Here is a 25309-nt window from a genome sequence, read left to right on the forward strand (position 1 = left end):
GGGAGCCTAATGTCTTGGCGTGAACTTCTTCCCCCTTGCTTAGTTATTGTAGCCGGGCTAACTGGGATCCTGCTGCTTTGCGTCTCTACTAAAATTGTCAAGATCCCCCCTGGGAGCAAGGTAAGGTGCACTCTGCCTGAGTTGGGTTTAGCCAGGCATAAGGCTTGTAAGGGCTTCTGGTGTTAATGGTGGCATTAATACACACAGATCACTAATCTTTTTGCCTTAACGAAGGGAGCCTATCTTTTTCATAGATTTCATAGACATTAGGGCTGGAAGGGACCTCGGGAGATCATCGAGTCCAGCCCCCCGCCCAAAGGGCAGGAAGTCAGCTGGGTTCATAGGATTCCAGCAAGATAAGCATCCAATTTGCTCTTGAAGGTGTTCAATGTAGGTGCTTGAACCACCTCCGATGGCAGGCTGTTCCAGACCTTGGGGGCTCAGACAGTAAAGAAATTCTTCCTTATGTCCAGCCTGAAACGGTCTCCCAGTAGTTTATGACCGTTTGACCTCATCATCCCTTGGGGCGCTCTGGTGAACAAACGTTCCCCCAGACCCTGGTGGTCACCCCTGATAAACTTATAGGTGGCCAACAGATCACCCCTGAGCCTGCGCTTTTCCAGGCTAAAGAGCCCCATGGCTCTCAGCCTGTTGTCGTACGGTCTGTTTTCCTGACCTCTGATCATATGCGTGGCTCTTCTCTGGACTCTCTCAAGCTTCTCCACATCCTTTTCGAATTGTGGAGCCCAAAACGACACAGTACAGCTGCTGAGGCTTTACTTGGAGTATTTTGTTTAGGTCCTTAACGAGTACCTTGTTGTCTCATTGTTAAACACTGTACTATTAAATAAACTACCTCAATAGCAAAATTAATCAAGTACTGTTCTTTCCCCTCTAAAGGGACATAAGTCAAAGCTTGCTCCATAGCGCTTCCTCTAACCTGAGGCAGCTAGCAGTTGCAGCAAAGCCCAGTATCAGTAAAGGTCATTTTGTGAGATAATTGGCATGTTATACTTTTGGCACAGGGCCATCTTGCCCATTACTCATAAAGCAACCAGTTGTATTTCTTGCTTTCCTCTTTCATTTCCCACTTCCTCTAGCACTTTGCAGACAGCTAGGTGTTATATGATGCCCTGAAAACACAGCTGTGCCCCATCAACCATTGCATTCATGCTGAAAGCAACTATCTGAGTGGGTACCCAGCAGGTAGTTACTTTCTGTGATTAGCCTGGCCCTTCTTCATTGGGCAGGATTTGAAAAATCTGCTTGTGCATAATGAGTGAGAAGATTCCTCTACAGATGTGCCACCAACTTTTGCAGAATAAACTTTTTAATTTAAAGAAAGTTTCTAGCCTGATTGTAGACCTGAGTTTACAAATGTTTATGGGGAATGCTTGATGAAGCAAAGTCTGGTAAGTTTAATTTGTCTGGCCTCAATGCTCTGACCAGCAGGTAGAAGGCTGGACTTATTCATGGGTAGGTGACTTGTAAGATCAAGACTGAAGATGAGAAAGGAATAACACTAAAAAAAACAAAGAAAGGGTTAGAGTAGCAGAGAGCCACTCCATCACAGCAGGCACCATCTAGGAGGAGAATAATCATAGGGGAGTTACTTTTGCAGCTGGCTATACTGAGTACTTGTGCAATGTAGTACAAACCTGTAATAACAAGAGTGTGAACATGTGTGCAACAGGAGAATATGTATGATCTTGTGGGTTTTTTTCAGTATGGCATTGTTCTGGATGCTGGGCCATCCCACACTACCCTTTTCATATACCAGTGGTCAGCCAAGAAGGAGAATAACACTGGAGTGGTCAGTGAACATAGCACCTGTACTGTGCAAGGTAAGATAGCTGATTTCCTGCTACTGAGTGGATGTCATTTATTTCTGGCACTGGATGGATGGAAACTAAGGAAACTTGCTTTAATGACATTTCTTTGCAAGCTTCTTGAGTCAAGCATCCTGTGTAGTTAAAGATCAGGTTGCTGATGATACTGAAGACTGGGCAGCCCAATCTTTCTGAGTGGTCTTTATACATGGATAGCTATCACCCTTCACTTGAGGATCTCTGAGCAACTACAGGTAAGTGTTTTTACTTCCACCTTACAGATGATGAAATGGAGGCACCAAGAAGATCTCATAGCTGAAGTCCTAACAATGAATTAGTGGCAGAGCCACACATACCAACTCTTCTTCCTAAGGCATGTCCAGTGGAACAATAAAGGACAATAGCAGAAGCAGAACTAATCACAGTGGGACTTACATATATATTTTAAAAGCTTGTGATTCTGGGAACTGCTTTCTGCAAGATCAGCTCTTGCAGAAATCAAAATCCCATGTCTAGCCTTCTTCACTGTAAAGAAGCTTCCTCAGTGTTATCTCATGCCTGAAGAAAACTGCCTCTAGTTACGCTACTGTAGCAGCAAAGATGTCAAACCCTTCCCTCCCTTGCATTTAATTCAGCAAAGAGAAGAAAGAGCTCTGCCTGTCACCTGTAGCTCACCCTCTTAAGTGGCGAACTGTGGTTAGATGTGTCAACATTACAATTATGGCAGTAAGCAGTTCGTAACAGCCCTAGTTACATCTAGCATCAACAATGTTCACCCAGCAACTTTTCTAACCATCTAGTTAGTCATGGCCTGTCACTAGCCTAGAGCTTTTGCATGTTATTGGCTGCATTTGTACCAGTGAATGCTGGGAAAATCTGAACACCTCCCACACTGTTGTGGTTCTCCAGGGAAGGGGTGCTGGATGAACAGGTACAGAGCAGCACTCTCAGCACATGTGGCGGGGCACTCTTGGGATGCCTTACATGGAAAACTGGGAAGGAGGAGCAGAGTGAAATACACAGTCCATAGTTAGGGCCCTAAACTCCTGTACCTGAGGAAAGTTAGGGGCTTCAGAACACCTGGCATGTTAAGTGGAGACAACCTAAGATGGCCAAAATGAAGTGCTGAGGAAGAGGCATGCCATGCCCCTTCAGGGCTTTCATGGCTACTTCCACTTGGGATTCATAGCCCTCACTCCTCTCCTGGAATTAGGCATTTAAACCCTTTTGGACTGGAGTTTGCTCCTTCCTTTTAAAATAACCGGAGGAGGAGATAGTGCTTTTGATGCAATAGCTCAGGGCATTTACTCATGATGTGGGAGACCTGGGTTCAGTTCCTTCCTCTCTCTGCAGGGGTACAAACACACACCTTGCACTTCTCTGGAGAGGGTCCTCATACTGGGGTCTGAGCTGCTCCTGAGTGGTAGTGTTCTTTACTCTTCCTTTTGAAGCTGTGCAGAAAAATACCTAATTAGGCCAGAGAAAGGGAGCAAGAGGAAGTGTGACTGTACCCTGCTAGTTAAGTAATGCAGCTGGTAGGAACGACTTGTGGGTTCTAGGACTGAGCTCTCTGCTGCTATGGTCACATGTGTGCATAAACTGCAGTTATACCTTGGGTTGCTGCATAGGCATATCCTAAGCTTTCATTATAAACCTAATTTCTTGTTCCCCTTTTCAAATCTACAAACAGTGAAACATTTGATATAATACTATAACTCTAAACACTGTACGTTATTTCATGACTAAGAATGCATTTGTTGTTACTATCTTTAAGCCTAGGCAGAGCAAACCTAAGACAGATTTTTTTTTTAATCAAACTTCAAGGAAACTGAACAAAGGTCACTTAAATCCAATATTGGCATGTATATTAGAGACCAAAAAAATGGATCTAACATTGGCACTTTGTAGCAAATGAAAATTGAAGAAAATATAGCTTAATCAATTCATTTTTTCAAGAGCCAATATGTGGGTCTAAAGATTATTGGTTAAATTCTAACTTTAAAATCTTCCCACAATTACCACTGCAAATTGCTTTCACTCAGTGCTCCATTCTTTCCTTCTGATCCTACATTTAATAGTCTATTCTGAAATTATGGGACTATCATAGGTTCCTACCAGTGTTTTGTCATCCAATGAAATCCTTAATGAACAATAATGACTGAGGCAGGATCTGATCTCTAGGACACATCCTACTGAAGCCTGAAAGAGAAAGGGTAATAACTATCTTATATGTTTAAGCCTAGCAAATTCATAACTAAGAAGCCACAAGTATGGTATACAGGTACTTATTTAGGAAAACACTTACACATGCATAAAATCATTAGTATTCATGAAAGTCTGGGCTTTTAAGTTTTAAGCACCTGCTTGTATTTAAAGGCATGATTTCTTAAACTGGGCCACAATCAAACAAAGTTCAAGAGTTTTAAATTGGATACCAGATAACAATGGGCTAGTCCTGTATAACTCTAAACACTGTATGTTATTACATGACAAAGAATGCATCTGTGGTAACCAGGGATCCTGGTTTTCTATTTTTAAAAATCATAAATTCTCTGATAAAAAACTACAAATTTTCTGATTTAAAATACCCCAAATCTGTTATTTAAATGAAACACCACTATATATCAGTTGAACACAATGTTTTATTGATATATTTACAATCTTAAAGCACTTTGGTACCCTACCAGTGCCTCAATCATTATAATAAAAGAAATTCTAAATACCTATATATTTTGGCATTTGATTTGGGGATTTTTATCATGGAAAAATCAGAGGTTCCCCTACCCCCTTTGCTCACCAGGATGCAGGTCCAGCTGTGGCTGTATCCTGCCACACCTTTGTGGCATTGAGCAGCCCTGAAATGCTGGTGCCCTGCCTATGCCATTGTCCCTCACTCCTGACCCCCAGCCCTGCTGGTGCCCCTCACTCCTGATCCACAGCCCCCTGGCACTGCTGGTGCCCCTCACTCCCCACCCACAGCCCCCCACCCCTCCCAGCCCTGCTGGAGGGGGCCCTCAGCTACCAAGGCTATGGGGCCAGGGACCCAGGTCTGCAGCCCCTGCCCCCGCAGCAGTGCCCAAGCCCTGGGTGCCACACATGGGAGGCAGCGGTTAATGTGGCCCAGTGGGTAGGACCCGGTGTGGCAGGACAGAGTGAAGCCAGGCAGGGAGGCTTGTGGTGCTGCTGGGAGCGCCACACCTCTATGGTTAGGTGCCCCCTGCCTGCCCAGCAGCAGCAAGGGACACAATTGTGTGCTGCCACCCTTGCTGCTGCTGGGAGGGCAGGGGGCATCTCGCCACGGTGGTGCGGGGCTCAAGGCGGCAGCGCCTAGCTTCCCTGCCCCGCTCTGCCCTGCTGTGCTGGGTCCTGCCCACTGGGCTGTGAAGGCCCTGGGGGTAGGGCAGAAGGGAAGGGAGCCCTGAGCCCACAGCAAGCAGCCCACACCCACCCTGTGCACAAATCTGGGGGGCATGTTCCCCCCATGCCCCTCTGGAGTGTGTGCAGTGCCAGGGAGGCAGCCCCCTGGATGACCCAGCCATGGCCTTGTCTCACTCCCTGCCAGAGCCCTGCGGCTGCACATGGCCCCATGCACCGCCTGGGCTAGGCAGCAGCTGCAGCCCTAGCCCTAGCCCTAGCCCTAGCCCTGCCCAACTCCCTCCCACCACACATGATGCCCCCCGCCTGACTGCCCTCCTCCAACTCCCTCTAGCCCCTTGTAGGCTGGAACTCTGCCAGCCTGCAAGGGAAAACCCACCATTTCCTGTGTTTTTCTTCTTTAAAGGAGAAAACCCAGGTTTTACTACATTTCCCGTGGTGAACGGAACACCTGGATCCCCGGTGGTTACTGTCTTTACAGTAAACACAAATATTTGTTGTGAGAGATTTTTCTAGTTCACCAGTTCTCAACCTCGTTAGACTCAAGGCACTTGTGGTTAGATTCCTGCACCCCTGATAAAATGCCAGCTCTTAGTTTTCACTTGTTTTTTTTTTTGACTACAGAAAAATAACAGACCAATTCTTCTGCTGCAAACATCTCAGAAAGTCCACAGCAGATTAGAAATGTTTTTCATACTATGGATTTCTATTTAAAATCTCTGGGATTGGGTTTTTTTTTTTTTAATGACTCGTGTAGGTATTTGCACACCTAATACTGCTAATATGGTGCAGCACCCCATGACACCCTTAAAAGGATCTCATAGTGCTGCGGCTGAGAATCACTGTTTTAGCTGTTTAATTTCAAAGTAATTTGTTTTAAAAATATTTTAAGAAAAAAAAATCACTCTGCATGCATAGGACACTTCTGGCCTCTGAGCAGAGCCTTCCTGTACAACTGCTGGCAGCTACAATAACTTTTAGAAACCTTCCTGTACACATGAGGAAGTGGTTTGAGAAGGGAGCAGACACATGAGTCTTGACTAAGCCTGCTGTGTCTGTGTCTGTGTCTCTTTCTTGAGGGCAGAGACACTCAGTCATGTCCTTGTGGGTTGTGATAACCTCAGATCTCTAAGCCAGAGCTTTTAGGGCTGATATAGTGTAGCTTGGTAGGAGAAGCTTTTCAGTTCTTGGCCTAAATTTGCCATGTCACATTTACCCACATTCATTTTTATCTCCCTGTGCTGAAGCATCATGGTTGAGCATTTCTGCAGGCAGGATAATGGTTCAGCCTGGTGTAATATTTGCTGTACAGGTTTGGTTATATCTTTAGAAGTGTCTACATATGCCCTTTGTTGTGGGACACATTATTGTCCCAAACTGCCAATGCCCAGCTCCTCCCAGCTCCTGGTGTGCTGCTTTGACTGGGCTCCATGTGCTGTGCGGGGCTAGCCAGCAGGCAGCTGCTGTGCTGAGGTACCCTGTGCCCCAGCCAGACAGCAGCAAGTGGAGACAGGGGAGCAGGCAGCCCAGGGTACAACTCCTCCCATCTCTGTGCACTGTGGAGCCTCTGCACTGAGGGACACTGCACCCCATCCAGCTGTGAACATTGCAGCAAGGGACATTTAGGTTGGATATCAGGAAAAACTTGTTCACTAGGATGGTGGTGAAGCAGTGGAACACGTTACTCAGAGAGGTGGTGCAATCTCCATCCTGGAAGGTTTTTAAGGCCTGACTTGACAAAGTGCTGCCTGGGATGATCTAGCTGGGGATGGTCCTGCTTTGAGCAGGGGGTTGGACTAGATGTGACCTCCTGGGGTCCCTTCCACCCCTAGTTTTCTATGGTTCTAAGATGAGGGAAAGGCAACCCTGGGCTTGCTGCTCCCCCTTCTCCACATACCTCAGCGCAGGGGCTCTGTGTTTGTCCTGGCACATGCTATTTTGGTGTGCTTTGCACTGTTTTGGGTTTTTTTGCTACTGGGAAATCTCTGTAGCAAATTATTAATTTAATGTGCAATGCATGCGGTTTGTGGTGCCACAAATCCTTGGACCAATACTCTTCAATGTCTTTATCAGTGACTTGGACGAGGGAGTAAAGTATACTCTGTCCAAGTTTGTGGATGATACAAAACTGTGGGGAGAAGTTGACACACTGGAGGGCAGGAAACAACTGCAGGCAGACCTAGACAGGTTGGACAAATGGGCAGAAAAAAATAGAATGCAATTTAACAAGGAGAAATGCAAAGTGCTGCACCTAGGTAGGAAAAATGTCCAGCACACCTACTGCCTAGGAAATAACCTGCTTGGTAGCATGGAAGCGGAACAGGAACTCAGAGTCCTAGTGGACTCCAAGATGAACATGAGTCGTCAGTGTGACGAACTGCACTTTGTCATGCATCAGCAGATGCATGACAAACAGAACCAAGGAGGCAATACTTCCCCTCTATCGGGCGCTGGCCAGACCCCAGTTGGAGTACTGCGTCCAGTTTTGGGCGCCACACTTCAAGAGGGATGTGGATAACCTGGAGAGGGTCCAGAGAAGGGCCACTCATATGGTTAAGGGTTTGCAGGCCAAGCCCTACGAGCAAAGTCTAGGGAAACTGGACCTCTTCAGCCTCCGCAAGAGAAGGTTGAGAGGTGACCTTGTGGCTGCCTATAAATTCATCTTGGGGGCGCAGAAGGGAATTGGTGAGGCTCTGCTCACCAAGGTGCCCCTGGGGGTCACAAGAAATAATGGCCATAAGCTAGCAGAGAGCAGATTTAGACTGGAAATTAGGAAGAACTTCACAGTTAGAGTGGCCAAAATCTGGAATGGGCTCCCAAGGGAGGTGGTGGTCTCCCCTACCCTGGGAGTCTTCAAGAAGAGGTTAGATAGGCATCTGGCTGGGGTCATCTGAACCCAGCACTCTTTCCTGCCTATGCAGGGGGTCAGACTTGACGATCTATTGAGGTCCCTTCCAACCATAACATCTATGAATCTTTAAATCTATAAATCACACATACCTGCATGTGTGGATATGGCCTCTGTGTCTAAAGGCTCCTGAACCCCGCTATCAATTCATTCTGTAGTAATATTTCTTGAGTTTCTTTCCTGCATTTACCATAGGCCCTGGAATCTCTAACTACTCAACATGCCCTCAAGAAGCTGGAAACAGCCTAAAGGCATGCCTGAAACAAGCAATGGAGGCAATTCCAGAGCAACAGCACAGCCAAACCCCTGTCTACCTAGGAGCAACTGCTAGCATGAGGCTGCTTAAGTGAGTGGAGGTTTCAATTGCTCACATTTATAAACTATATAACATTGTCTTCTACTCTCCATTCTGTAATAATGGTTCATCTTTGATTACACTGAGCAGGTAAGCTTGGCCAGCAGAAAAGACAAAAAGTCTTAGGGTGCTTGTACCTATGACAGGGGTTAGGTCCATTGGGTTACATTCTATGCCCCCTGAATTGAGTTTTTAATTGAAACCTCTCTGTTTCAATTTCCATCATTGTATATAAGTGATTGTCCTGGCAGCTGCAGGTGTTTGCTGAAGGCAGAAGTGGCAAGGGGACTGATCCTTCCCTCCCCCCACCACCTTGGTGAAGCCTGCCTGCCTCTCCCACAGCATCTCTCCCACCTTAATCTGAGCCAGTGATCTGTCAGCTCACCTCCTGGCCATGGGAGAGGCAGGCAGGCTCCACTAAAAAGAAAAAAGATTGGGCTCCTTGCTGCTTTTGCCTTCAGCAGGCTCCTGTGGCCAGGAGGATGCCTGGGGCTGCCTGGAAACAGTCTGGCTTGCCCCTGGTGCAGCGTGGGGAGGTGGCAGGAGCGTGGCGGTGTTTGCTGACAGCTGGAGAAGGTGGCGGGAATGGTGCACAGGGTGCTGGAAGCCCAGGCAGGCTCGGGGAAGTGCTGGATCAGGCGCCTCCAAGCTGTGGTAGCACCCAGCCAGCTAGCAGCCCACCCAGGCTTCCAGCATCCTCTGCACTGTCCCCACCTCCTTCTTTGGCCACCAGCAAACCCTCCTGCTGCTTTCCTGTGCTGCCCCAGGGGCAAGCCAGGCCATTCCCAGGTGGTCCCAGGTGCAGGAGCCTGCTGAAGGCAGAAGCACTGAGAGGTCTGAGCCTTCTTTCCCTGTGTAGCCTGCCCGCCTCCCCCGTGGCTGAGGGCGAGCTGATTAATGGTAACATTGTGAACTAAACTACATTGGGAAGTTTGCAATAATGCAAACTCATTTAAAACCCACAAAACTCAGGTACATGTAATGTCTGATGCCATTAAGCCATACAAAAAAGAATTTTTGTCACATGTACATCATAACACTGTCACAGGGACAAGCGTCTTTATTTGTGCTACCGGCTAATTTAGAGTCTTCCTTACTGCTTGTGCTGATGAGGAAGCCTGCATTTTTTGGAAGATGAAATGTGTGCAGGGCAGGTAATTTAGCTGGTATTAACAATGTCTTTCTGTAACACTTGGATATGCCAGGGATACTTGCCAGAATGCTGCAAGCTGTAGTGTGAATGTCCACTGTATCCCAGGCACTTATGTGGCTTCCATTACTGGTTTTCATGTTAGCTGAGTACCTCGCAGTATTATTCTCACAACACCCTGAGAAGGAAGGGCAGTGCTGGTTTGCTCCTTCAACAGAGGAGGAACTGGAGCATAACCACCTGAAATGGATTTACCTATGGTCACAAAGGCAACCTGCTGTGGAGCAGGGGGGCTAAGCCTGTTTCGCCCAAATTCTAGGCTAGGGCCTAAACACTGAAATCATCCTGAGACCTTAGTTTTTGCTTCCACAGTCTGTATGTACTTGTTAGGCAGCGTGACTGTGCTAGTAATTGGTGCAGCTAATTAGTGTAACATTACAACTGTATCTTGTTGTGGTAGTTCTCAAAGTAGGCATCATATCAGGAGCACTGATGCAATTGCTATTTGACATTGTTCCTGGGGCTCCTTATTCACTAATGTGCTTCTTTCCTCTTCACTCAGTCTCACCAACCCTGCACTTGCTGATGCTCTTCTAGCTGCTGTGACCTCCATGCTGAAGTCATACCCCTTTGACTTCCGGGGGGTGAAAATACTGTCCAGTCAAAATGAAGGGGTGTTCCTGTGGGCTGCTGTTAACTATCTCCTGGAGAACTTCATCAAGGTAAAGGGGTCATATCAGCTGAGTAGTGTCAGCATAATGGAGTGCAGAAGTGGCTGGAAGTCTCTCATAATCAAACAGAAATAGAATGAAGGTAGGTGAAGTGGCCTTGATGGTTTGGATCCACCAGAGCTCCTGACAGTGGCTTAAAACAGTGCCTAGGAATGGTTTAAATTCAGTTATGGCTGAGCCATGTTTTGGATGAGTGGTTGGTTGAATAACATCCACCATATGCATCGTTTCAGAATGGTGTCTAGCTTCAATACAGTGCTAGGCAGATCAAAGCACTTTACAAATGAGATCAGCATCATTATCCCCATTTTACAGGAGGGGAAGCAGAGGTGAAGTAATCACCTAAGGTCACCCCAGCAGCCAGTGGAAGGGTCAGAAATAAAACCCAGCTCTCCTCAGTCTCAGTCCAGTGCTTCATCCCCTGGGCCCCACTGCTTTCCATTATTTCAGAATTTAACAAATTCTTGACAAAAAGTGATCCAGGTCTCTTTCAAAATCCAGCTCCAGTCTGTAGTCTGTATACCCTTTCTCTTGTTCTTTACCAACCATTCCACTCAAATTCTTGACATCTGCTCCATATGCAAAACTGCCTTGAGAGCATAAATGAGACTTGTTTATACTTCCCTGGCTGCCTGGTTCTGTTTCCTCCACAGGTTGGCAGCGCTCAATAGTTTTGCTTTGCCTGATTCAGAATCACAAATCAGTATAAAGGTTAGATTCCTAGATGTCCAGTTATTGGCTAAAGGGCTGTATTCCATTAGAAAGCTGATTTCATGTGATGTGCAGTGTAGCTCTGGATTTCACGTGAGCCTGTCTGTTTGGACAGGTGCAATGCAGAAACAGCCTCAAAGGGAGGGAGGTTTCATCAAAAGAGAAAAGCGGTAGTTTGCAGTGGGGACTTGGATAGGGAGAAGTTGATGTTGCAGAAGGATGGCAGGGGCTGCAGAAGAAGCCGCTCTTGATCAGGTTGGTACAAGTTGGGGCTCTTCTCTGCTTCTCCGGGTTAGGAGGATCTCTGTTTTTAAAACCTTCCTCTCTGATTCCCTTTGGTCTAGTATGCATGGACAGGACACTGGATCCAATCCAGAAAAGGAACGGTAGGTGTCATGACCCTGAGAAGAGACTTCTTACAGATGACTTTCATGTTGAAAGGAGAAAGCCAAGATCCTGAGAAGGAGGTGATGCTACAGCTGTATGGGCACACATACAAGGTCAACACCCATAGCTTCCTGTGCTATGGCAGGGACCAGGTTCTTAAGAGGCTGCTTTTGAAAGTTGTACAAGTGAGTGTCTGCCAGGGTGGTCCTCACCTACTTCATGACTGCTTCAAACCTGTCACATTAAATGAGTGTAACTAAAAAGCAATAAAGTTGGTGATTGAAGCCAGCTCAGACACCCTCTAACATTGATACTCCCTTAGTACAAGTAAGGAACATGTCTGTAACAAGCAGTTAGCAGTAGGTATGCTCGAACTGAGTAACTTCAGTCTACTCCATGAAGATAAAATGAGTATACAGTTCTCCAGCAGCCCAGGATGCAGCATTTTCTAGCCCTCACTCCCCTCTGAGGGATAGAGCCTGGGGCATTTATGCGCATACATTTTTGATCTGCAACACGCTGGAGATCCAGCATGTCAGAGCAGACTCAATTAATCACACACTGCACTGCATCATGTGTGGTTGTACAAGTGGCAAAATGCACATCAGCACGCAGAAAATGGTGGCAGTGTGCTTTTGAACTAAAACTCCTTTGATGTGTTTTAGTTCAAAAGCACGCCACTGCTATTTTCTCAGTGCTGATGCACATTTTGGCGCTGATACAACTGCATGTGAAACATCCTGGGTGCATCTAAAAGCACCTGATGCTACCTGCAAGCTTATGTATAAATGCCCCAGGTGTCCTGGCTCCTAGTCATACCCCTGCCCTCTAGTGGCAGTTCGGAGCTTTGCAGGCAAGAAACTATCCTTAACATGCAACTGCTCAAGCACACTAACTACAACATTATTTAACCTTCCACAGATTTAGTATGGTCTAATTGTAATGTGTAACTTCACCTGTATGTGAAAGGACTGAACTGACATGGATGAAATAGCTGGGGATGATCCAGCTGGGGATGATCCTACTTTGAGTAGGGGGGTTGGACTAGGTGACCTCCTTAGGTCCCTTCTAACCCTAGTTTTCTGTAATTCTATGAAATAAGAGTGGAACATTTACTGCAAACTCAAACTGAAAAAGCCTGCTCTTCAATCCTGAAAAATTGTGTGACTTATTAAACTCTTTTAACTTTCTCATGCTTCTGCTTCCCTGCTTTGGGATGGAAGAGAAGATCAAAGTATTGTGAGAAAAGCTGTATTTCTGGCTTGGCAAGAAACAAGGAGATGAAATCCTAGAAGGGGCATTTTTTCTCAGTTTCCAGCCTGGAGGGTGGCAAACACTGGCACCCCACATTGAAGCCAGAGAGCATTCAGTACCATGTGGGTTTAAGTCCCAACTTGGCACAGGTTAAAACAGTTTAGAGCAGCTAAATGGTTGGGTACTCAATTTGTAAGAACCTTTTGAAATCTACTTGTCTCTGTGATAAATCTGGTTTGCTGAAGCCAAAGTGTTTAAGTTTTGTTGCCATTTACCTTCCTGTTACAGACTCCAATCCCTCATTCTCTGTATACCTGTCCCTCTAGGACCAGGGCTATGCAAGAAATGCATCTAACCCGTGCTGGCCTCTTTCCTACTCCCGTGAAGTTCTGCTTCATTCTGTGGATGCTGACCCCTGCACTGCCAGTGACGATCCTTTAAGTGTACCTGCCCATGAGGACACGTTTCACATCACTGGCTCCAGTAATTCTTCTGCCTGCAGGAAACTTGTGGGAAACTTATTCAACTCATCCTCCTTCTGCAGCTTTTCAGATTGCTCTCCAAATGGAGCTCACAAGCCTAGTGGAACTAAATTTCTGGTAGGTTCTCTTTTATATTAGTGTATGCTTTAAGCAGGAGTCTCTTAAGAGATGCACCCAGCTGACAAGCTGAGAAATATAGTAAAATTAGCAAGTGTGTATGTGCACTCTCTGCTGGAATTAATCAGAATTGGTCTGGCTGTATGTAAATGGAGCATTACCTTCTTCCTCTATTGCATGGCTGTCCAGCTTGTAAATGGCCCGGGGCTGCATGCTGTGCAAGCTACACTTGTGAGTCTGCACTATTGTGAGCCATGGGCTGCTGGGCTGCACCCTCCTACACCATGCATGTTCCCCCCTGCTACGCTGCTGCACCATGCCATCGGCTCCCCCAGTGCCATGGGCTGCATCATCTCACTCCCTAGGGAGGATGCAGGAAGCAAAAGCTGATGGAGGTGAGGAACTTAGAGGCCCCAACTTCAGCAGCAGCCAAAGAGATAATGGGGGCAGCAGTCAGTCAAGTAGAAGGCCAGGGGGAAACACATTAATTCCTCATGGACTGCCAGTTATATAGCCTTACTCTGTTGGATGGAACAAGACCCCTTCAACCATATGCTAGAACCATGAGACTAATAATGGTCACAAATTTTCTTTGAGCTAAAGGGGTAGGGATCTGCAGAAGTGGCCAAAGAATCTGAATTGTGTTAACACAATAGGCTCAGAAGGAAAAGTAGCTCCCCATTTTAATTCATGGTGTTTTGCAGGAAGCACCATGAGTTACAACAATCCCCTGGACCCAACAGAAGTTCGCTGTTGGGTCCCAGAAGTTGGGGAATCAAGCCGCTGTTTACAGCAGCTGTGAGCCTGCAGCTGCTTTCCCCATAGGAATGCCCCTCCTTGCTCCCAGCCCTTGTGCTGTTTTCAGAATGAGGGGGGGGAAAGGGAGTGGAAGAAGCTCATTCTGGGGGTTCCCCAGGGGATGCTGGAGGGTGGGGTGGGTGGATTTGAGTGCTCCCCCACCTCAGGGAGGGGCTCCAATCCACCCGCCTCATCTTCCAGCAGAAGCTGAAAAAAACTCAAACCAAACTCCTTGTGATCCCTTTCCCCACTCCCATTCTGAAGACAGCACCAGAGCAGGGCTGAACTGCAGTCAGTTACTGAAAGTGCTCTGTTTTGGAACCCTCTGATGAGGGTTCAGATTGTTGCAGGAGTGGGCCATTTTAAAGTGCTCTGGAGCCATGCACTTCTACTTGGTCACAGAATGCGGTTTGGCCAGATTAGGTGAAAATTACCATTTCTGTCTGCACCTAGTGATATTCAAAACAGTGACAGCCTGCTGCTTCACAAGTCCTCTAGGATCTAAGGGCACCTATATATGTGACAGACCTCTTCTCTGCCATGTGCTAATTAGCACACATTGGAGCAGACTCAATTAAAAGAGTCTGCTGGAGTGTGCTAATTAGATCACTCCAGCAGCTTCTGTGTCACATGTATTAAGCATCCCTGCATTCCCGAATGGTGGTGAGGATGCGATGCTTTACCTAAACCTTGCCAAATGAGCTTTAGTTAAAGCACCCACCCACTGCCATTTGGAAGCATGGGACGCTGAATACTTGTGGCACTGTCAGCACTTTAACTAGAGCGACTCTCAGAGTTGCTTTAATTACAGCGCCTCCTTTCCTCCCCAGAGCACGTGTATAGATGCTCTATATGTTCATGAGTTCAGTGCAACTTGCAACATTATCTGTGTCTGTGTGGTTTACTCACTAACTTTTAGGTTGGAATATTTTGGGTTCAAACAACACAGTGGGATGATGTAGCCATTGTATCCTAGTTCCTCAGTGGTCTGCAGTAAGTTCTGGGGAACACTTTAGAGTGAAAGGTCCTAGATGAGCTCCAAATCTATTTTGGGCTTCTATCTGCTCTAGTAGCTGCAGTCACACCTTCAGAATACATGCTCCTGGGGAAAGTAATGAAATGTAGTAGATTGCAGGCCCTAATAACAGTAATGATTCCTGGCATGCGGGGCCTCCATAATGAGCTCTCTGAGGGCATATATATGATTACTTGTCTGCCTCACTTGAGGGATTGAGGGGGTATGATTTTTAATGGTTATTTTTGCCTTGGCCTAGGTGACTTCTAAGACATTGAATTTCCTGAAGGAGATGGAACCCTATACTGACTTGGGCCAAGCAACTGACTTACTTTGTGGGATGTCTAGGAAAGAGGTAAGTGAGAGAAAACCCACTTGGTTTGCCTGCTTTGCCTATTCCATGTACACATCTGGGGCTACAACTCTGCTAAGACCTTTGGCTCCTCCATAAGTATATGTAAGACATCTGAAAGCATTCCTGAGTATTGCAGCAGTTCAACAAACCATAGCACAGAGCAGGGAAAGGGAGATTTTATCATACTAGAGGGCTAGAAAAAATATGATCTGTGACAATTTTAACTTTTCAACAATTTTTGTTGTTAGCTGAATGAGAAGTTCAAGAAAAGGCCAAACATGCTTGCTGACTACTGTGTCCTATCCACTTTCATCTACCATCTACATGCAATGGGATACCAGTTTGACTTGGACAGTTCTGCCCAGACTGCATTCCAGGTCAGTAATGTCGAATGTGATGCTTCAGATAAGAATGGTCTTTTCAGTGAGTTAGATAGAAGTGCCTTAGATAGGATGGGCCTTCTTTCACAGTTATTTTGTGCAAGGTTGCATGGACCTTATTGTTCCTGGCTGACTGTCAGTTCTTCCCAGGAAAATATTTTTTTCTAGACTGATTTTCTCCATAGACAGAAGTGAAACAGATACTTTCACTCAGATGGACAGAACCTGAACCAAGCAATTCTCCTCAGTACTGTATTTTTTTTATAAAATAAGTTCATTATTATGATAAACAGGTCAGTCAGCTGAGCCTCAGAAAAATATGCTATACATTTCTATTATGACTATTACAAGAATTGACACACATCACAAGCAAGCAGGTTAAAATTTCAACAAGCAACTGTGCATCTATTGAAACAAACCATCACATAGGGGAAGTACGAATTTCATAATTAGTGGAGGAAGGCAGATAGCCTGGAATGTCTTTAAAAAACAAAGGTAAAAAGACATCTTCATGGCTTTCTGACTGGATAGTTTGGTCTGAGTTAAGAGATCCTGAGTGTCAGGATCAACCAGGCCATGGGTGGCCAGTCACTTAATGACTTACCATAGTCAGGCTAGGGTTCACACCAAATATCTGTGGCAGTCCAAGTCATCAGGTCAAGGGATGAGGTGGTATCATGGTCAGGGCAGGTGGAAGATCAGAGCCAGGAGGTCCAAACAAGGCAGGTGCAGGGACTAAGGTGAGGCTGGGATGAGGCATGAGCAAGGCAGAGGTCCAGAGGCACAAACAACAGTGTTGTTGCTGGGACAAGTCCCACAGGATGTAGGAGGGGTTTTATATACCTCCAGTCAGAGGCTCGCAGTTCCCATAGTTCTTCCTGGTCATTTGACTTCTTATTAACATCCTCATGGGAGGGACCAGGCTGGGATGGGGCTGGTATCTGACCAGCCAGCTGGTGGAACCACGGACTTAGCCTCTGTTTGCTAGCTTGGCTGTTCTGGGTTTGAATCCAAGCGGTCCTAACAAGGAACTTTCCCTGCATGTTGAAAGTCCCCAAAAGCTAATACTCACTTATGTTTGGGGATCTGATATAATCTCTTTGGGTTCATTTTAAAATTTGGGTTCAGATTCTGAGTCCTCTAAAGACAGAGGTGTTTTATTCAGAGCTATCTTGAAAAACTAACCTCTCTGCACTTCTTGGCTAGGGCCAGAAGCAGAAAATTTTAAATAACTAAGGAGGAACTAGGGCTTCTCTCAAAGGGCCTACTCTTATGAGACTTATGGAGTAAAGAGTCTTAGATAAAATTAACTGAGCTTTGAGTACAACTGTTGTGATCTGTCTGAACACTCAGACCTTTTCAACTGCCACCAATCTCATGATTCAGACCCCCCTCTCCTCCTCTCATTATTTTTTTCATTAGATCAGTGATACGTCAGCTGGCTGGCCTCTTGGGTACATGCTGAATCTGACCAACACCATCCCTGAAGATGAGCTAATCCTTCTGAAAGGGATTGAAAATGGGGTTTGGTCATTACTCCTCATCCTTTTGGTTCTGCTGCTCACTGGCTCCTTCATGCGCATTTCATACCGAGTGGTGGTCAAGGATGATAGGCACAACAGCGTCTCTGAAGATGCCTGACTGCTGTTCCAGGGTTATCCTCTAGCAGCTCTGGTTAGAGGATGGTTACAGGTTTTATATCAAGAACAAGCACATACAATTGTGTGTCACCTGGAGAGATGAAGGACTCCCCCATGAGATTCCAGTGACCTGGGAGGTTATTTCAATCTGCTAACAGCATGGTAAATAGAGTAAATAAATGCAGCATGGTAAATAGAGACAGGGGACCTTGTTCTGCAGGAGATCTCAGATCCAGATATGTAGCAAGCTACCTGCTATCCTACTCCTGTGGAAGAAGAGAAGCTGCACAGCTGTTGTCCAAAGCTCTTTATTGTCCATTGCCCCCCGCCCCCCAAATCACCTCACCAAAAGACAAAGAATGAGAAGGGACTTTCAGAATTCAGGGCAAGAAGGGAATTCTGTCAGCTGGGCCTCCTCACTGGACTAATAATACTGTAAATTCTTACATGGATGCCATGGAAAGTTCCTGGTAAATAGCCCTGAGTGCTGTGAACACACTGGTAGACTGTTTCCTTGGGAGCTGTGAAGGCAGATCTGAGTGGAAGGGGTTCTATTCTCAGTCACACCTAGAGCAGCCATAGAGTGTCTAGCTGGAAATCAGTTACTCTCTATTTACAACTTCTCAACTGGTCCATCTGAACCAGTTGGAAATCTGTAAATGACAGGAAACTGGTCTTGAGTTCTTTGGAGAATCTGACCCATCAATACCAAGCAGAACCATTTTGGTTTTGTATGAGAACAAGTCTTTAATTGTCTGTACGGATGCTGATGAAATGTTAGCCGGCACAAGGGAACATCAGATTAGGACTGAGGTATTCTGAAAACACAGCCATAATGTAATTGCAATTGGCTTTTGATGTTCCAGTTAGGAAAGCAGTTTATTAGTCTTGGTAACAACAATACATTTGTCTTCCATCTTACTTTTAACAATAAGTGTCCACATTAGTTGTCCTGGCAACCTATTTTTTCTCATAAGTAAGAATCTTCAAAAATAAATTATTTTTATTATCTGTATTTGAAAATACTGCTATTACTAATTTTCATTACGGTATCACCTCAGGTTCCAGGGCCCAGTTGTGATAGGTGCTGTACACACACATTTGAGTGCCAGTCTCTGTTCCAGGATCTTCCAAGCTAGGAGGACAATGCAATGAAACATGGTAGGGAAACTTGAGGGGTGAAGTTGTTTGCTTGAGGTTATGCAGCATGTCCATGGCAGAACCAGGAATAGCACACAGGACTCTTGCTTCTGGTTCAGTGACTGGCCTGTTAGACCATGATTTTAAGTTACACAGATGTCTACATTTCCAGCTATGTACTTCTGGCTTGCCATGTTGCTGCAACGTTCTTGGAACACAGGGTTTCTGGGAATGACATCCTGTCATTACTTAATTGTTGCCTTTGATGCTTTGCCATCTTCCCTGATAATAACCTTTGTTTGGTAACAAGAATTCTGGAGACATAGTAGTGGTATAGGCACAACCCAGGATATTGCAAACTGCTGCAGAAGGATTAAAAGAGAATCCCTCAATTAAAGAATGTAGGGTGCAATTTCCAAAAGTGTCTCAGGACTTAAGCGCACAAGTTCCACTAAAAGGCAATGGAACTAGTGCTTCTAAGTCACATACAACCAGATTTGCCTAAAGGTGTGGAGGAGTGGCTGACATAGGATTTTGGAAAGTGTCCTGGCTCACTTCTTTCAAGGGGAGTTTGGTACCTTGCACTTTTGAAAATCCTACTAACCGCCTATTAGGTTCTTTTAGGCGCCTAAATGCCTGTAAACGTATGACCCTAAAGCGCATGAAAACAGATCTTGACCCCCACGTCACTTGGATGCTTTCAAAATGAATGTTGCTGTGTTTATAAATTCACATAACAAAGCAGTTCATGCATTTCAGGGTAGCTAAGTAAGGGTCTGAAGCCCCTCAGTGAAGTTTGGGGAAGGATAGGGAAGCAGAGTTAAAATGGAGTTAAAGCAGAGTTAAACTTTGGCTGTATATTTTGAGCAGCATGTTGGTTATTTTTAACTATAATATTTCATTAAAGTTATTTTAATAGGTGGCTTGTGCTATTCACCAGTGATCAATATGGTTTTTTCTTTGTTGTTGGTACTTAGAGTTTTTGTGAAGAATGGAAGGGATTTCTATCTTATTTTTATGAATATTGCATGCACCTCTGTTCATGACTGTTATGCTGTCCTTTGCCTGGATTCAAAGAGCTATCACCTGAAAGAGCTCTCTCTCTTTGGCAGGAAGGCTTAGGCCAGTGATTTTCAGTCAGAGTGTCTTGAGATCGTTTTAAGGGTACCATGGGGGCTTTACAATGTTAGCACTGTTAGATGTGCAAACATGATTCACAAGATAAACCCAGCGATTTTGAATAGGAGTTTATAGTGTTTAAAACATTCTGACCTATTGTAGTTTTGTCTCAGATTTTGGCAACAGAATAATTACTCCATTATTTCCCTGTACTTTAAAAGGAAGAGTGAAAATGAAGAGCTGGCATTTTCTGAGGAATATCTTAAGTCCACCAAGAAGTTTCATAGATGTTAGGGACTGGAAGGGACCTTACAAGATCATCAGGTCCAGCCCCCCTGCACTTGGGCAGGAAAGACTGCTGGGGTCAGATGACCCCAGCAAGATGGATATCAAGACACTTCTTGAAGATTGCCAGGGTGGGTGACTGTACCACCCTGAGGGAGTCTGTTCCAGACCCTCGGCATTTGACTTGTAAAGATTTTTTTCCTTATATCCAGTCTGAAGCAATCTTCAACCAGTTTGTGCCAATTGTTTCTTGTCTTCCCCTGTGGTGCCTTGGTGAACAGGTTCCTTGAGCCTAAAAAGTTTGCAAAACACTGCTCAAGGCAATCCAGTCTATGGTACCTAATTGGTCTTGTACATGCCAATGCCCTTTACCTTTGACCAAGCAAATCTCAGCAGTCCTGTCTGGAATGGGGGAGGGAAGATTCATAGATGTTTGAGTCAGAAGGGACCTCAGTAGATCACTGAGTCTGACTCCTTCCCTTGGTAGGAAAGAGCACTGGGGTCAGATGATAGGTGGTAGGGGTTCAGGCAAGATTCTGCAAAAAACTCTTAAGGATGTAAAACCCTGATGCCTTGAGATCAAGGGAAAGCTAATGTCTGGAGGTGCAGATGGAGTCATACTCTCAGAAGCATGAGCACCCAGAAGGATGAGCTGCCCCTACAGTCTGATGGAAATACTCAGTGTGAAATAGGATGAGTATGAAGACCTTTTCCTGATTCCTAGGGACAGAAAAACACAATTTTGTTTGGAAGAGGCTGCTATAAGTAAAATAATTGCAGCCCCTAAAAGTTCCTAACACCCAGTTGAACCTGCTGAAGAAGGAAACACAGTCAGTAGACATGGAAGATTCCAGCACAGAAACACAGTCAGGGGGTGTGACTAATCTGAAATTAAATATTGAGAGGGAGCAGAAGCAGATGATTTTAGATTAGTAAAGGGATGGGTGTTTCTGGTAAGAAATGTATGCTATCCTGATACAGGAGAGGCCTACATCATTGTTGCTTGGGCCATTGGTGACTCTGCATGTTGCAGAAGTGGTATGCTGGCTGTCCAGAGTAAGAGCAGCTATGTAGGCAGGGTGGAAAAGTTGTGAGTGATGTTGTTTTCAGGTTTCTTCTTTACCATGAAATGTCATGGTACTAGAGTTGTCTGATTTTCAATATTTTTGATTTTCCGAGGAACTTTGCCATTTAAAATTTCCCCAGGAAAAACAAACAAACTGAAATTCAGAAAAACTTGAGTGATAGATCCTGGAAAAGTGGGGTTCTGAAAGAAGGCAGCACCTAAAGTGGAGAGACAGATAGTATCCTATGCACAGATCCTTTGGAAAACAGCTCCAATTTAGAGGGAACCAGGGGGAGAACTAGAAGAACCAACAGGGAACCCACAGCTGGAGTACTGCGTCCAGTTTTGGGCTCCACAATTCAAAAAGGATGTGGAGAAGCTTGAGAGAGTCCAGAGAAGAGCCACATGCATAATCAGAGGTCAGGAAAACAGATCTTACGATGACAGGCTGAGAGCTATGGGACTCTTTAGCCTGGAAAAGCGCAGGCTCAGGGGTGATCTGATGGCCACCTATAAGTTTATTAGGGGTATTCACCAGTTTCTGGGGGAATGTTTGTTCACCAGAGCGCCCCAAGGGATGATGAGGTCGAATGGTCATAAACTCCCGCAAGACCGTTTCTGGCTGGACTTAAGGAAGAACTTCTTTACTGTCTGAGCCCCCAGGGTCTGGAATAGCCTGCTGCTGGATGTGGTTCAAGCATCAGCTTTGAAAGCCTTCAAGAGAAACCTGGATGTTTATTTTGCTGGGATCCTATGACCCCAGCTGACTTCCTGCCCCTGAGGCAGGGGGCTGGACTCGATGATCTTCCGAGGTCCCTTCCAGCCCTAATGTCTATGAACAGGAAACATCAAGACAAGAATTTTCATATAATTCCCTAACTTTCATGAGTGTCCCTAAGGACCATGGGTGAGTCCAGACATGCATGGATGTCTAAGTCCCCAGGGACAAGTAGCAGCAGCGCACTTTGTGCCACCGCTTCATGTCCCCGGGGAATACTCGTGCCACATGTGGTTTGGTGCACAAGTTGCCCCGGGTGGCATTGAAGAGGGGCCCTGGAAGCCTTACCTGGAGTTCTGGGGGCCTCAGCCATGGCAATCCTGCTGGGTGGAGCCTAGCTGTCAGCTGCAGTGTGGCTCTGAGCGGCCCAGCTCTGCTTTTTAGCAGAGCATGCTGCCCTAGCATGCGCTGCTTTGGGGGTTTTTTTCTCATGGCTTTTTTGGCCCTGGATATCCAGGGGTAAACAAAAAACAAAAAACAAAAAAAACAAAACAGAGCAGCATGTGCTCAGGCAGCATGCCCTTGCAGCACAGAGAACTCTGAACTGTGCCATATGTGGTGCTGCAAATGTGTTGGACACGCCCCATGGGTGCACTTATCAAGGCTGAAGTTTGCTTCAGACTGAAAATTTCTTCCTAACTTAGTCTATATTTTGCTCTGCTCTTAGGTGAGTATGAATGCATACTAAGAGTTTCCTCAGGCTTTTTGCTGCACTTTATCATTCATGCAGCTAGTCCCTTTAATTAACTAGTCAGCAGCCAAACAAGAGCTTACTGGTTTAACTCTCCATAGCTACATGACTTTACTAGGGATTTTCAAACTAGGCTACCACAGGCAAAGTTTCTTTCTGAGTAGCACAATTCAGTGCAGATTGCTGATGGAAGAGGTAAAAAAATTCCTTATTTGCTTCCCCCTACATTGATGCATTGTGCACCTGGGCATGCACATGATGAGGGCAGAGCCTGGATATCTCTAGTGTTAAAGTTCTAGGTCCACCACAAAATTCTCTTCTCTTGTGCTTCTGAGAGATGATTGAATTGAAGACAACCATTAACAGCTGAAACGGAAGAGTTCTGTTGATGACTATCAAAGAGGGAATGATCCAAGGGGACTGTTTACTTTGATTTCATTGGGCGTGTCCACACATGCAAGCACGTGCATTTGCAGCAACCCAAATAGAAGCGGTCCAAATTTGAGCTGGGCCTTTTTTGCCTCCGCGCACGTGCACTTTGGTGTGGGGCAAATTGTGCCACTTGGGGCAAAATAACCTTGCCTGGCTCCTCCTGGATCTGCAGCCAGGGGGAGCTAGAGCCCAGGACCAGCACCTGTGCTGTCCCGGGCAGTATAAAAAGCTGCCCTGTCCTGGCCCCATCAGGACAAAAAGCTGCCCTGTCAAGTAGCTTAGGGCTACTTGCTCTCAGGAGCTTCTGGGGCCAGCCAGTTGGGACCTGGGAACACTACCCCTTGTGCCAGCTGGACTGCTGAATCAGCCCTGAGAGTTCCTTGCACCTTCTACTCACTGCAGCAGTCTGGCAGTGGGGGCTGCTGCCTGGCTGTGACCTGCTGTGCACTTATCAGACCCAGATAGGGACTGCACAGCCAGAAGAGGCATCTGCCCCTCTGGGACAGCTGCCAGTGGGCTGTGGCTGCAGAGTTGACCTTGGTGTGGCACTACTGCCATGTGAGCCCTTGCCCAACCATCTTGGCAGCTATCACCCAGAAGATGTTCCCAGTGTGGTGGCCTGCTTTGAACCATCAAAGCATATCCTCCTGACCCCAGCTGGCCAGGAGGTCAGCCACCTCCAGCTGGGTCCAAGGTACAAGCTCTAAGCAGCCTCCTCTGCCTGGGTCCTGCCACTGGCTTCCCTAGCAGGAATGCTGGTGTTCCCTATTGGAAAACTGAAAAATCCCTGATAAAGAAATCCTAAAGTCACTGTAAAATACCCCAAAATCCATGTTCCTCTACAATTAAAGCAAAAGACCACTATATATATATAGAGAGAGAGAGTGAGAGAAAGAGAGACAGTTATCAGTTGGGCAATGTTTTATTGATATATCTAGAGTGTTAAAGCAATTTGGAAGCCTACCAGTATCTCTATCATAATAAAATTAATTCTAAATACCTATATGCTTTGCTGTTTGCCTCTGTTTTTTTTTCTACCATAGAGCAGTTAGAGCTCCCTGTGACCCCTTCACTAACCAGGATGTGGGGATAGCTGCCCCAGCAGCCACAGCTCCTGCCAGCAGTTCTAATCCTTTCTGACAGCCGGACACACAGGGTGTGCGCTGGGGGAACGTTGGGTTTGCAGGAGGGGGGTAGGAAGGTGGGTGGGGGGATGTGGAGGTCTGTGAGGTGTGTAGGTAGGTATGGGTGGATTGTGGAGGGACTGTGTGGGAGGGCTGCTCAGGAGAGGAGGGTCCCCGCCCCCCACAGGGTGCAGCCCCCCTGCACAGCTCACAGACTGCCCCCCACAGGGGCTACAGCCCCCCAACAGGGGCTACAACCCCCACAACAGGGGCCACAACCCCCACCCCTGCTTGCTTCCCCCATCCCCCGGATTGCTGCCCCACCTGGCCCCATCCCCTGCCAGCAACTGCAGCCTCCCTGATGGCTGCCCCACCCCCTGCTTGCACCCCTACCCCCAATGGCTGCCCCACCTGACCCCAGCCTTCTGGCACTTAAAAAAAAAGCCCCCCCAAAAAAGAAAAAAAGCCTTGTACTCATTGGCAGTACCAGGGGCTATGGGGACTCTGGTCAGCAGGGCATTGTGCAGCTCCGGCTGTCACCCAGCCCGTGCTGCTGGGGGGCAGGGGCAGCTGCTGCTGTGGTGAGTGCTGGGCTTTTTTTTTTTTTTTTTTAATTCTGGGGATGCAGGGCATGGAGCTGGGCAGAGCAGGGATCGGGGGTGTTTGGGGTCCAGGCAGGGCAGCCATCAGGGGGTTGGGGGTGTGAGTGGGGCCGGCAGGAATCCTCCCCATGGTCCTCTCCCCCCATGTCCAGCCCTCCCCCCCCCCCACTTACTGGCAGGAGCCCAGGTCCAGCTCCCTGCAGCTGGCACGCTGCTTACTCTGGACAGGTAGGCAGCATGCTCCAGCACCAGGGTGCGGGCCAAACATAGAGATGCTCTGGCAGGCTAGCAGAGTGTCTCTGTGGAGGACCCAGCCTCCGGCTGCCTCAGGGCATGGTCCAGGCCCGTGCCCTGCGCCGTTTTTTCCTGTGTGGGTTTTTTTGACCTCATTGCCCCCATACTGCAGAATTGTTAAGTGATACGTTTGAATGGGAAATCTTTGCTCTTTTTTAAATGATAAAAAAGATTGTGGTGGCTACTTACACAACATCTGCTTCATTAAATGTATTTATACCTGAAATTTATTTAGTCCCCAGCTGTGGGTGTTTGACCTAGCAATTTTGGAAGGAAGCTCCCAACAAGCCT

At 46.5% G+C, this 25309-nt stretch overlaps 1 protein-coding gene across 1 annotated transcript; it reads left to right on the forward strand.

Moving 5' to 3' along the window:
• Positions 1 to 23963, forward strand: LOC149855486 (ectonucleoside triphosphate diphosphohydrolase 2-like). Its single transcript, XM_090022491.1, has 9 exons — positions 1 to 120; positions 1727 to 1844; positions 8308 to 8458; positions 10180 to 10339; positions 11404 to 11631; positions 13027 to 13299; positions 15372 to 15467; positions 15716 to 15844; positions 17270 to 23963. Exons 1-9 carry the CDS (start codon positions 10 to 12, stop codon positions 17486 to 17488), a joined length of 1485 nt encoding a protein of 494 aa, XP_089878617.1. The 5' UTR covers positions 1 to 9; the 3' UTR covers positions 17489 to 23963.
• Positions 23964 to 25309: the final 1346 nt, after the last annotated feature.

Source organism: Crocodylus siamensis, chromosome 11, assembly GCF_052110815.1.
Source record: "Crocodylus siamensis isolate JL-2025a chromosome 11, ASM5211081v1, whole genome shotgun sequence".
In the NCBI taxonomy this organism is placed as follows: Eukaryota; Metazoa; Chordata; order Crocodylia; family Crocodylidae; genus Crocodylus; species Crocodylus siamensis.